The 12,427-nt window shown below is 38.0% G+C and overlaps 1 protein-coding gene across 2 annotated transcripts in view; it reads left to right on the top strand.

Moving 5' to 3' along the window:
* The window catches only part of ARL15 (ADP ribosylation factor like GTPase 15), a 358,539-nt gene extending 347,051 nt beyond the window's left edge, over nt 1-11,488 (top strand). Inside the window, exon 9 of one of the 2 annotated variants that reach the window (XR_003092511.1) lies at nt 7,687-7,812. Coding sequence is in view for 1 of the 2 variants with exons in the window: in XM_025196136.1 (XP_025051921.1) it covers nt 7,687-7,839 (153 nt within the window). In the remaining variant the exon portion in view is untranslated. Of the gene's footprint in view, nt 1-7,686 lie in introns of both variants that reach the window. The other variant, XM_025196136.1, reaches the window with a different exon arrangement.
* The last annotated feature ends 939 nt before the right edge of the window (nt 11,489-12,427 follow it).

The raw sequence follows: 12,427 nt of genomic DNA, 5'->3' as shown, positions 1-12,427 counted from the left end.
GAAATGCACCCTGCAAAGAAAGCTCCTAGTGGCGGGAAATAATTTAGCAGTGCCGAAGCACACACAAACAAAATCACACCCTTGGGTTGTGACAATGATGACTGGGTTTTTATATTTTAATATTAGATATTATACTTCTTATATATTTCTAAGACAACCTTGGTTCTGCCAGCAGTAAAGAACTGGAATTCATTATACACCAGTGGCGCTTAACCTTCAAGTCCATGGGCTGGGCTGGATCTTACAGGCAGGGTCGGTCCACAGACTAGATCCAGTATGAGGGAGGTTTATGGGTGCAATCTGGCTTGCTGGCCTGGCCCTGCCTACCGGACCCAGCACATCTAGCAAGCTGGCACAATCTGATATGTAAGGCTGCATTACCCAGGCCACAGGGCTCCCCACAAGGCCAGAAATTTCACAGCAGGTAAGAAGCTGCAGCATGAATTACTGTGGCTCTAGAAGCTGCAGCAGTTAACCTGCCACCACTCTTCTGGTGCCAAATATCCAGACCTGCAGGGAGCCCCATGGATTGAGTATCCCTGCTATAGACTGATCTAAGATAGTTGTTGAGTCTTGCAGTGAATAATTGTTTTTGTTATCTGTATTGTAGTAGCAGTGAATGAGATTAGAGGTACATTGTGCTAGGTCCAGTGCAAACAAGTAGCAAAGAGACAGCTCATATTTGAAAACACTAAGCCTCAACAGCTGAAAGGCAGGGTAGGTGTACACTTATATTCCTGCCTTCTGCCTGATTTCAGAGTAATGCAGCTAACTGGCTAACTACCTCTCTTAGCAGACAAAGATTGAAAGACGAATCAAGCAGAGGGACATGGGGACTTATAACAAGTGTGTAGGGATTTGCCATGGTAATTTTTGAGTGTGCAGTGTAGAGCAAAGACTTACAATCTAGTGTAGTGATAAATTCTAGGCAACATTTTATCAAAAAGTTGTGTTACCTCATTTTCATTTTGTTACATGTAGTATATTTTCCTCTGATTAAGTATAAGGAAGAAAGCTTAAAGTTGTGCTGAGCATCTGGTCAACATAAATTTTGTAAATTAAAAAAAAATTATGGTGAAGCCTCATCAATTGCTCTCACCTTAATGGATGGTGAGAGAGTCTTCTCATTCATACACCACACAAATATGTACAAGGTCACAATTTTTCAAAAGTCATTAAGGCCAGGTACAGACATTACTGGTATAAGTGATCAGAAATTCATTTATAGCTGTAGCAGAGCAAAAGTTGAGCGCATACAGACTGGTTTAAAAATGGTGGAACCTGGTCTAAGATTAGCATCCCTCCTCCCCCTCCACCAAAGGGCGAATGTTTGTTCTGTTTGTTACCAATCTAAACTATACCACTTACAGAGAACCATGCAACTTTGTAAAGCGTAAAGCACCTGAATGGATCAACTTTAGGCCATTTCCACAGAAAGCTGACAGCACATGAAGAGTTCTTCTTCCCTATGCATGCAGCAGTCTTTTCTACTCTCTGTAGTTTGTATCCCAGCTCTTAAATTGTTCTCTTTTTTCTGCTTGCTTTTGGATATGTCAATATCATGCTGTGCTCTGAAATACTTATTCTATCCTAGTTAGCCAGGCCCTTTCTCTCTACATGGAAAATACTTTGGATACTTCTTGGAAGTGCATCTCTTCAGGCAATCACTTGTCATATGTGGGTCAAGTTCAGCAGAGGGAAAGTCTGGAGGTCATTAATAAGGAGGAAGGACAGCATCTATCCTGTAAAGCACAGTGTAAATGTGATACCTTTTACACATTTTATGAGGTTTATGTATATGCTACTGTATAACTCTTCATCAGGATTTACAAGCCAAAAATGTTAGGCATGTCTGTTATAGAACTTGCATGCAACATGAGTTAAAAGTGACTTTCAGAAACCCAGTTTCAAAAACTTATTTTGAACTTCCAGTCCAAAATTTTGGATAGAATTTCAAATATTTGGAAATCATACAAAGCAACCTAGCAACACAAATTGCACAAGGCTTTCAACAACCAATATTGCCCATCACTAGTTATGGGATAATTGTGTATCTTACAAATATGATGTTGTTTGACACAAATGAATCTGACAGTCTTTTAATACTATTGAATTGTATCTGCCTATCCAAAAAAGGCCAAATTTCTTTTCTCCATAACATAACATGTTAATGATGTAATGAATGTAATGAATAATAGTAGTTTGGGAGTGACGTTGCATCTGTGATGGTTCAGGAAGTATGAGAGAGGTAAGGATTTTTGTGGGAGATATCTTTTATTGGACCAACTGCATGGCTGAGAACTAGATTTCAACAGGCTTTTGAAAGTGAAGCATTCTTCATCAGATCCTGATGAAAAAGTTATCATCACCCCGTAACATTGATGAATGTAAGAGTCTTTCATTAGAAAGAGTTATTTCCCCAAACTTGTTAGGTTGAAGAATGTGTATTTGGTTTGGGCATAATTTTTAACTGGTTGCCCTATACTGTAAATTGCATTTCAGCCACCACTTCAAACAACACACAGCTTGTTTCTATTTAGTTTCCTCTTTTCTCTCTAAAAATAAATAGAAGTATGTTCATAACAATTGGTAAAATTGAAGTAATTGTTATACTTAAGTTTTCTAACTCTGTGGCATGCACAGACCTAGTTTCATTGAATAGAATGTGTGAAGAGAGAGAAATAGTGGATTGATTTATATAAAAGACTCTTGGATTAATTTAAAATAAATGACTGTTTGTCACTCCAGACAGAATATAATGAAGGAATTATCTTCTCGGTGCTTTATCTGTTAATGTTAAATGGATCTTTAACCACTTACAATTTATTATGAATATAGCAAATGAGGGTCTCTGTTTCTGTGATCAGGTATGGATTATCCAAATTATTCCAAATGTGTTATACTCTCATGTATTATGAACAGAATAGATTCATACCGGTTGTAGCACATATAAAGCATAATCCAGGAGTTTAGGTAGCCAGTGTAAATCAATGTAGCACCATTATCTCCCCCCGTTCCCTACAGTGCATGCTGATTTACATCAGTTGAGGTCCTGGGCCCTGATCCTTTTATGGTGTTTTGCTTTTATCAAATGTTAGTACACATGTTGTTGAAGTGGGAGAGAATAATAATGAGTGTACACTAGCATTTTATTGACTTCAAATTGTGACATTAATGCAATTTAGTGTCAGCTTGCTAACACAATGGCTAGGGACAGACATTCAAAAAGCCTGAGCCTGAATTGATTCAATCTTTGCAGGTTAGTCTAACCTGGCTAGGCTGAACTGCTTTGTAACTGGACAGACATTCTCTCTGGACTGAGGAAATTCAGGCACATGCCTGCAGTGGCTCAGGCTAGAAGCTGGGGGGCACTATAGCAGCCTTCCCTGCCCTTCTGCAGGGAGCTGAGCTGAGAGGGGTATGACCAGGCCCCGGCAGGACTGTCTCATTAGGGATGTCTGCCTGCATGGTCCCAGGTTTTTCCCTGCTGGCTGCCCAAGGGGTGGGAGTGTTGCCATCCCCCAGCTCCAGGCTAGCACTGTGAGGCGGGGGGGATGTGTAGCGTATTCATCTGTTGATGATACAAAGCTTTTCAAACTCCCTCCCTGCTTTGCCATACTGTCTGCAGCAAACTGACAGCAAGCAAGCCAGCTGGGGGCTGATAGGGTGATATAGACTGTTATCACTATTAGCAAAACAATGGCCTGTCTCCATTTCTTCAGACTTCTTAAACAGTTTACCAGCTGACCTGTTGATTAGCTCCAAACAGCCCTAAGCAATCACTGTTCTGTCTGCCTCCCACAGTGAAATTGGAGAGAGACACACACACAGAGACATCTCTCAGCATTAGCTAGCATACCACATGCTGGCTATGGTCTCTGCTGCAGCAGACAGGAGGAGGGGATCTCTGTTTAAACAGCGAGTGGTGAGAGGAGGGAAAGAGGGGGGCATGGGGAAGCCAGAAGACCCTGCTGTTCCTGCAAGTCTGTGCCAAGCTCCATCCAGGGAACAGAGGGGAGGGGCCAGTACTGCTGTGGAGCAGAGAGCTCCACCCAGCCCAGAGAGCATGCTTGGGATCCTGGGGGACTCTGATTTAACTTTAAACAGCAAGGGGTCTGGGACAGACCGTTGCATAAACTGGTTTGAGCCAAATCAGTTAAGTCTGATACTACATTCAGCCAGGTTTATCTCAAGCCAGTTTCAGCCATTTTCAAACTGGTTTATGTGCACTGAACATCTGTTCTGTTACAGGTTTCAACCAGTTTCTGATCACTTAAATTAATTTATGTGTAATGTCTGTCCCTAGCCAAGAAGGCCACTATGTGGACCAAAATGGGGAGCACTGGGAAGATAGTAATACACGAGTCTTAATGTTGTGCATTTAATTCAGCACCATTTGTTCTGCAGCCCAGCTTTAAAGATTTGCCATTTTTTATAACCTAGTGCCAGGACTGTTTAAGTTTGATTAATGTAGGATATGTGAGGTATATTGGCAGTTTTATATTCCGCTTAGATGTTCTACTTCTTGCTCCCCCCCCCCATTCATTCAGTAGAAGAGAACAAAACAACACCTACTGTTAAATGCCTGCTTGTTTCCTATTGTGATGCACAAGTTCTAAAATAGCTACTGCTGATTACACAAGAACTAGGGGCTCACAGCATTTCAAACTAGACCTTTTCGAAGTGCCTGAACTTACTTCAAGCTTGGGAGAAGCTTAAAATAAAAACAGATTAAAAAAATCCAGTAGGGGACAAGTGCAGAAAATTAGAGTGACTCTGTTGAAAACAAATACAGAGAAAGTAGGGAGGAGTGTTGGAAACTAGAGTCAAAGAGAAAATGCCAGTGGAAAACTAAACTATACACACAATGTAGGGCACCCAATTGTACCAATCTAGCTTTTGAGTCACTATCTTATCTCTAATGCATAGCACAGGCTTCCTTTTTTTAGTCTGAAAATATATTTGTTTTTAGAACTGAATCACTCTTTGTGTACAAGAGGGAGGACGTTGGTTTAAATTACAGGAAAAATGTTTATGTATGCAAACCACTTTCCTGAAGTTCCAAAGTAGCAGAAGCGGGTCTCAAAGCCCTGCGCTGGCTGAAGTTCTCCCATTGTAACATGAAATTTAAATGAGAGAACTCGGCATACAATGAAATGCCCTGTCGTTTGTTGAAGATATCTTCTATGTTACTGGTATTAAATAACTAAAATAGAGGTAGACTGATTATAGTCCCTTTGTTTCTATATTCGGCTTGGAGACAAGTCATTGAGTAATTTTTCCCCTGTGGCTATCCCCAGAATAGCTGAATGCCTATGGGTACACAAAAAGTTGTGCTGTGATGTCATTACCAGAGGTTCCAGCTTAAAAAAAACACTACATAATGACCAGCATCCTCTTATTTCAGCACTCATCCAAGCTGGGGATCTATTGTGGATATACTGCAGCAATATGTTTATCAGGCTCCCAGAAGCAGAGTATTTACAGCCGACTGTTGAGTTTCTAGGTATGCCTTGTTTAAATACCAAGAAACAGTTTAAAAAAAACCCAAGTTCTTTACTTTTCCCCCAAGAAACTAAATTTGTTGTGCAGAATATACTTTGTTAAATTAGTGCTGTTTTATTACTGAAAATATTGACTTTTGTTTGGAACAAGCAGTCACCAAAATGTAGCCTAAAATCATTTTGTATATCGTGGCATCAGTCTGACCTGGTGCAAATCCTGCTGCTTTTGCTCTTGAGTTGCAGAAGTATAAAGTGTGGTTGTACTCAGTGGTTTTATTCTTTACATAGGCATTCTCATATGTTGAACATTTTTTTAAGTTTAATCCCTCTGTCATTAAAATATGATTTTGGTAATTGGCCCTTTGCATAGTATGGCCTTATTTCAACAGCCCAATATTAAAAGGACATCTGTAGACATCTGTAAACACACTGGGGCAGATGGCAGTAGTCTGAATTCACTGGGGCAGAGGGCAGTAGTCTGCCAGTAGGGTGGGGGTGGTAGACATTTTGTAGGCTAGAGGTTTGAAAAAATCTCAGACTACTTAGCCATATTTATCAGCTTAACACCAGCAGGCTACTTCATCAAGTGCCTATACTGACACCTTGTTTTGTTATGTTTTTGCACAGTTTTCACTTCCTTCTGATATTTAGCGTTTACTGAAACAAGCTGCAATACTTTACTACCCTGAACTTTAAAGTCTGTGGTTACTGTACCTTGCTTAAAATTCATTGTAACAAGTGAATTGACATAAATTTTGTCTTGATAAATTAAAACACAGGCTTCAACATATATGCCCTAATTTAGATTACTGTATATTCTAATCCTGTAGAATTAAGCCAACAAGTAGGTGTGATGCTATTGCTGTAAAATAGATATAATTAAAAATATTAATGTGGCCATTCTTTAATATGACGTAGTGATGGCAGTGGGAGTAGTTGGAGAAAGGAGAAGATATGTCCTATTTGTCTCAAGATGTGAGGCATTTTTTTAAATATCAGTTTTAAAGTTTTTTAAATGGCTGTATTATTGGCAGTGGTGGAAAATATACTGTTGTTAACCTAAAACAAAACAATCAAGGATAGCTTGGTTAGAGTTCTCCATAAATGAGCATACCTACATCCTCTCTACTTTGGATTTTACACATCTTTCATAGGTTGTTATTGATATGGCTGCCTTCTTTGACAAATCAAGGGTTTGTTCTAACACAGTGGAGAAACTGGTCCCATTCCCTTATTTAAATAGAAATATCAGCTTTTATGTTGCTTGAGTTATTGGGAATTCTGTTCATAGTAATATTTCTAATAGAGGTCCTTATTGGGGTTATGTTTTCCAAGATATGTCCTTACAAGCACTTTAATACTCTTAACATTTGATTAAGAACTGCATTCAGATATTTGTGCCCTTTTGCTGCATGATTGGAGTGAAAATAAGAATGGGGGTTTTTTGGTGAAAATCGTTTCAGCTAAAAACCTTTTTCATATTATTAATGCTAAAAATTATTTCATTGCACCTAGAATGTGCTGTGTCCTGACTAGATGTATAGAAAGACATCATCTTTCACATGATACTTATTGTTACTCTTATCACATTAACATCCCAACCATCTCAGCTTAAGTAAAAATTAACCAACTCATTGTCTTGCATTTACATCTATCTTTGGGAAAGAGAGTGGAAAGGTTGTTTGATGTTTCCAGGAGCCTGCTACTGTAATTTACCATTGAATTAAGTATTTAAGTTTGGAAGTGTTGTTAGGTAAGTTTGTGCTTTATTTTAAGAATTGGTTGATGATGTAGTCATCATAGATATATACTGATATCAAAACATTTGTTGCATGTTATAAAGTAGGAGCATCTTTAAGATTTTTGCCTTGTTACATTAGTTGTTTTACCTATGTTTTTGAACGCTTGCTTAGTATATTTTTCCCCGTACTTTAAGTGCATATAATTCTTTCTCAGACCTCCCATGTAGTTAAATGTATTGGTAGAATGGTGGCTTGCACGCAGGTCACTCACCCCTAAAGAAAACACTTTCAGGTCACAACATATAACCTATATTATAAGAACAGCTGTTGGTGTGAGTCTGAAAATGAGTGTCCTTGATCTCTTTGACATTTTTTTTTTAAAGACTGGAGGTAAATAAAAGGAAAATTGATTTTTAAATGTTTTAATTTTTTATACACAGATCAAAAAATATTTTGAACTCGAACCACTTGCTCGAGGAAAACGCTGGATTCTTAAACCCTGTTCCCTGGATGATATGGAAGCAGTAAAAGACAGCTTCGCCCTTCTGATAAATTTGCTAGAAGAGAAAGACCTCGAGCCTTCAAGAATGTGAAAAGCTAGGCAAGAAGACTGGTTGTCCAATCATCATTGTACCTGTTCATTCTGCTCACAGTTTAATTTTGATGTGGTAACAAGGTATCCACTCTGTATTATGCCATACAGTAAATAAATATTTAGTGCAGGATGTCTTTTTTATTACAATGAATATTCTGTCAATCAGGTACATGATTATTTCCAGTAAAGTTGTCTACACTACTGAAATAGGGAGTTCCTCTTTGTTTACCACTAATTCTACACACTGCATGTTGCTTTCATTAATGCATTGCCATTAATCTGTCATTGATAGGGAATTTTGCACGCACAAAATCCATCTCTAAAGGATCAATGCTACCAGTTATTTTTTCTGAAAGTAATAGTGTCCTAAGAATTTGTGGATATTACTTTGTTAGTCCATGGGTCAGCAAACAAGCTGTCTGGAAAGCATAGCCACTGAGCGCACCAGTAAATTATCTTTACAAGCCACCAGTGTCTTGTTGATGCAGAGTTTAGACTAAAGCCTTACTGAATGAAATCACAAGTCGCTTGCTGGATGATTGCTATTCAAACATGTAATTTTTAACCCTTTCAAAGAAATGCCTACCCTTTTGTTGGGAGTTTCTTAAAAGGGAAATGAAGGCACAAAGACAGTGTGCATACATATCAGTATTTGTTTCATATTTCTAATTTTCTTGAGAACAGAGCCTACATAAAACACAACCTAGTAGATAATATTTTTAAAAATGTAAATAGGGTTAGTGAAGGTTGATTTAAGAGCAGCAAGAATAAATGTATTTTAAGTCAGCACTGGATGCATTCTATGGATTTAGCCTGAAGTGTGACAGATTTTAAATAAGGGATCTCCTTTATCATTCACTCATAAAATGCTATGATTATCACAACTGTGCCAGCATCTCTAGCCCATGGCTACACGTTGGCCAGTGTTTCTATAATAAATAACCCCTCTCTTTTCAAGAACTTGTCCTTAGAAATTTGCTCTAGGCTGGTTCTAAAGAAAAACACAATAAAAAAACATGTAGAACATAAACAGGGTTTAAAAAATGGGGAAGAAAAAACACAATTTAATTTCAGGACTCCTCTCGCCTAACTTAACCCAAGTTTTCCGGGCTTAGAAGCAATTGGGCAGTTGCAGAATAATTTTAACAAATTGTTTCTGTTAATTAACTTGTTGAGCCGCTGGTTCACAGTGGGTATATATACATCCACAGAACACAGATACATACCTTGGATGATGTACTTTGTGCGTTCAGCCACCCAAATGCACAGATATCCATCTAAGGTACACACTGCAGTGACTTGCTGTGGGTGTTACAAATCCATCTAGACTCTGCATTTTTATGTTTTGAAGAATCCTCTTGAACAGTTTTACCAAGCTTTACTGAACAGCATATTCTTCCACTTTTAAAGTTTATTCTTTAATATTTTTAAATATATACTTTGTTAACTAAAATAGATTTTTGTACCTTTTTACATTTTAAGTTTCCTTGACCTTAGTGGGTAGCTTCTTCAGTGTAAACTGCTTCCCTGCAGCCCATTTTGAGGTAAGGATGTGGTCTAATGGTTCCAACTGCAACTCACTGTCTATTATCAAAATGATATTGGAGCTATTGAGCAGTTCCTAATTTTATTCTATAATAGAGACCAAGAATTCCAGTAACCAAAGCACCAGAGTCTGCTCCCAAAGGGGTCCCTGAGCTTGTTTGCCTTTTCTTCTCTTCTGCCATCACTTAATCCTGTCCTTCCTCAAAGCCTCTCTTTTACAGATACCCAAAAACTTGAAATGGTTATGTTTTAAGGACAAAATCAGGATCCCAAAGTCAACTCACTGAGGGGCTATGAGCTGAGGCACTGGAAAATGCCCTTAGTTCCTGGTGTCCACCTGTGGTGGACCCCCTTTATTTGTTCTGAAGATGCATTAAGATCTTAGCCAGAGTTTCTGCTCTTCCCTTCCAAGCTGCATAAACAGCTTAAAATTCCCAGGTTTCTGCAAAAGAAGCTGATTTGAAGAGGGATTGTAGTAGGGAAGATGAATTCGGGGTAGCAGGGAAGGAAAGCAGCTTTGGGGGACAAGGGAAGAAGCAGGATTATAATTTTTTTTGTTTTTCAATTGGAAATAAGATGGTGGAAGGAATAATTGCTTTACTATTTTCTCCCTTCTTCCTAATCTTAAAAGCAAGCCCATAGCCCAACTCCACTGACTTCTTCAGAGCTATATCCACCATATTGAGCAGTGAATTTGGCCCAACAAAGATAGGGATTTTGATTTCGTTTTGACCATAAAGTTGCTATGCACCATTGGAAGGTGCTACAAGGCCATGACATCAAAAGGCTCAGTTAGCCAATGAGAATGTGACTTTGGCCATACTCTGATGTACAGTAGAATAGGACCTTTTGATGTTTAATTCTTTTCTTTAGGAAAATGCCACATGAACAGGAGTAGTGATTTATTCTTTAATAATGATTTTCAGTATGCATATTCTTAGCTGTTATAATCACTTCATGCTCCAGGTTGAAACAATACCTCGTAACTGCTTAAGGATTCAAGACAGATGCTTAACTTTACTTTGAATGTAGTTCTTCTTTGCTTCTGTGTTGTGGCTTTAAATGGATCTCTAGCTTGTAAATGGTTAAATACTTTCACCTTTTTATGGAGGGATTAAAACAATTCATAGCAGTTTATATCACACTTTAGACCAAAAAATGTTCTTGAATATTCTTAATGCGGTGGAATCTATGAACACCACAGTTTTTATTCAGATGACCAATCTCAATTACAGATTTATCTTTTTCCTGTGCATTCATCATTTAGATGAAATAAAGTCAGTCACTAGGAGCCACTTTTCATGTAAGTTCATTAAACAGTGAATATTGTCTTTTTTTATAAAGATATTGTGCTTTAGTGTGCTTTAACCATCTGTTAAATTACTCTGTGTGTGCGCGCGCGTGTGTGTGTGCGCGCGTGCATGCGCGCGCGTCCACATTGGGCTTCTTTTCAGACCTGTGACTGTCTGCAGTGTCTCAGTAGTCAGAATGAAAACATTATCAATCAGTACCCAGCAACAGCTGTTTTTGACAACCTTCTGTCTGACGCCTAATACTTTACAACTGTCAATAAGACTCCTTCGTCTACCAGTTCTGAGCTGGTCATCCTTTTGCTTCCATGTTATGTCCTGTACTTGTACTTCTAGAATTTGCAAGGTTTTTTGGAAATCTTCTAGTGTTTTGATAGTCTTTCTTGGTGTATAATGTGCCGTGTGTGTGTCTTAGTTTGCATATTCAAATGTTCTATACAAAAAAAATCTGTGATGTGTTATTTCATTTAGCTTCTTGCATTTTGTCATATTTATAGAAGTTACAGATTTTTGTACCTTATTAGCTAATACAGTTGCCTTTTTGTAATGGCAATTAATTTATATTACAAAAGTTTGTATCTTTACTGTAGTTGAGAGTATTGGTTCATAGTTAACTGCCATATTATCCTGACTTTATACTAAAAACACAGCCTCTATACTTAGTAGTTGACCCCCTTCATGTGGACAACTACCAGACATGGGGAAATTGTACTGTCTGTGATTTATACATGATTTCCACTATCAAAAAAAGAAGAAAGAACGAACGAACGAAAATAAAAGCTGAGTAGAGTTGAAGTTCTGAGCTTGAATCTTTTCAATATTAACATTTGGGACTCCAAGTTACCTAAATTAAGCCTGCAAAAAAAGTTATTTATTTCTTTGTCAAAAACAAATGAGTTTTGTCATTCTATAACAGTTGCGCAGAAACAAAGCATATGAGTCTTTGTAGGTTTATTTTCATAGCAAGTTGTTGGGTTTTTTTATTCCAGCAATATTTTGACATTTACAATAGAATGCTACGAATGGAAATAAGTCTTGATAATGCAATTACTTCAGGAGTTCAAGTCAGGAAACATTCTTTTGTATCCAGTAAATATTTTTAAATATATAATTGTGACATTCCTGTTCAGTACATGTACCAAGGGAACCCCCAAAATGATAAACAAGTAAATGTTCAAAAGTGTTAAGAGAGAAAAATAACCCTTAGGTCTGCTTTGAATCCCAGTGCCACATTATCCTATTTTCCCAGTGCCACATTATCCTATCTTGCACTATTTGTATGCACCAGGTGTCAACAAAGCAATGTTGTTAAGCAGCTAAGGTACAGCATCAGTCAGCCTGGCTGTGTGTTCTTGGTTTGATTGCCAAGGTAGGCAGTTACAAATTAATTGGCCATTAGTCATGACTGAAATGCAGTTATAAGACTTAAAAACTTTTCTTCATGCTTTGGTTTCATATTAAAAGGTGAGTGGAAATCTAATAATCTCACCTCATTCAAGATAATTTTAAAGAATGTCCATTAGTTTCTTGGCCCCATGGTCTAAAAGAACAAGCAGTGAAAACATTGGTATATATCTGGGGGATGGAGTTAGTCCTTGGTCTAGCCAGGGGTGGAAGAGAGGGATTTATTACATACAAAAAAAATGAATGCTATGGCATCTCCACTACCCAAAATTGGAAGGGATCCCAGGAAATGTAAAACAGTGCTACTGATCCCTGAGAGCTGACATG

This window comes from Alligator sinensis, unplaced genomic scaffold (assembly GCF_000455745.1).
Source record: "Alligator sinensis unplaced genomic scaffold, ASM45574v1 scaffold573_1, whole genome shotgun sequence".
NCBI classification, from domain to species: domain Eukaryota; kingdom Metazoa; phylum Chordata; order Crocodylia; family Alligatoridae; genus Alligator; species Alligator sinensis.
Note: the sequence above shows the minus strand (reverse complement) of the source record. Positions and strands in the feature narration are given on the sequence as shown.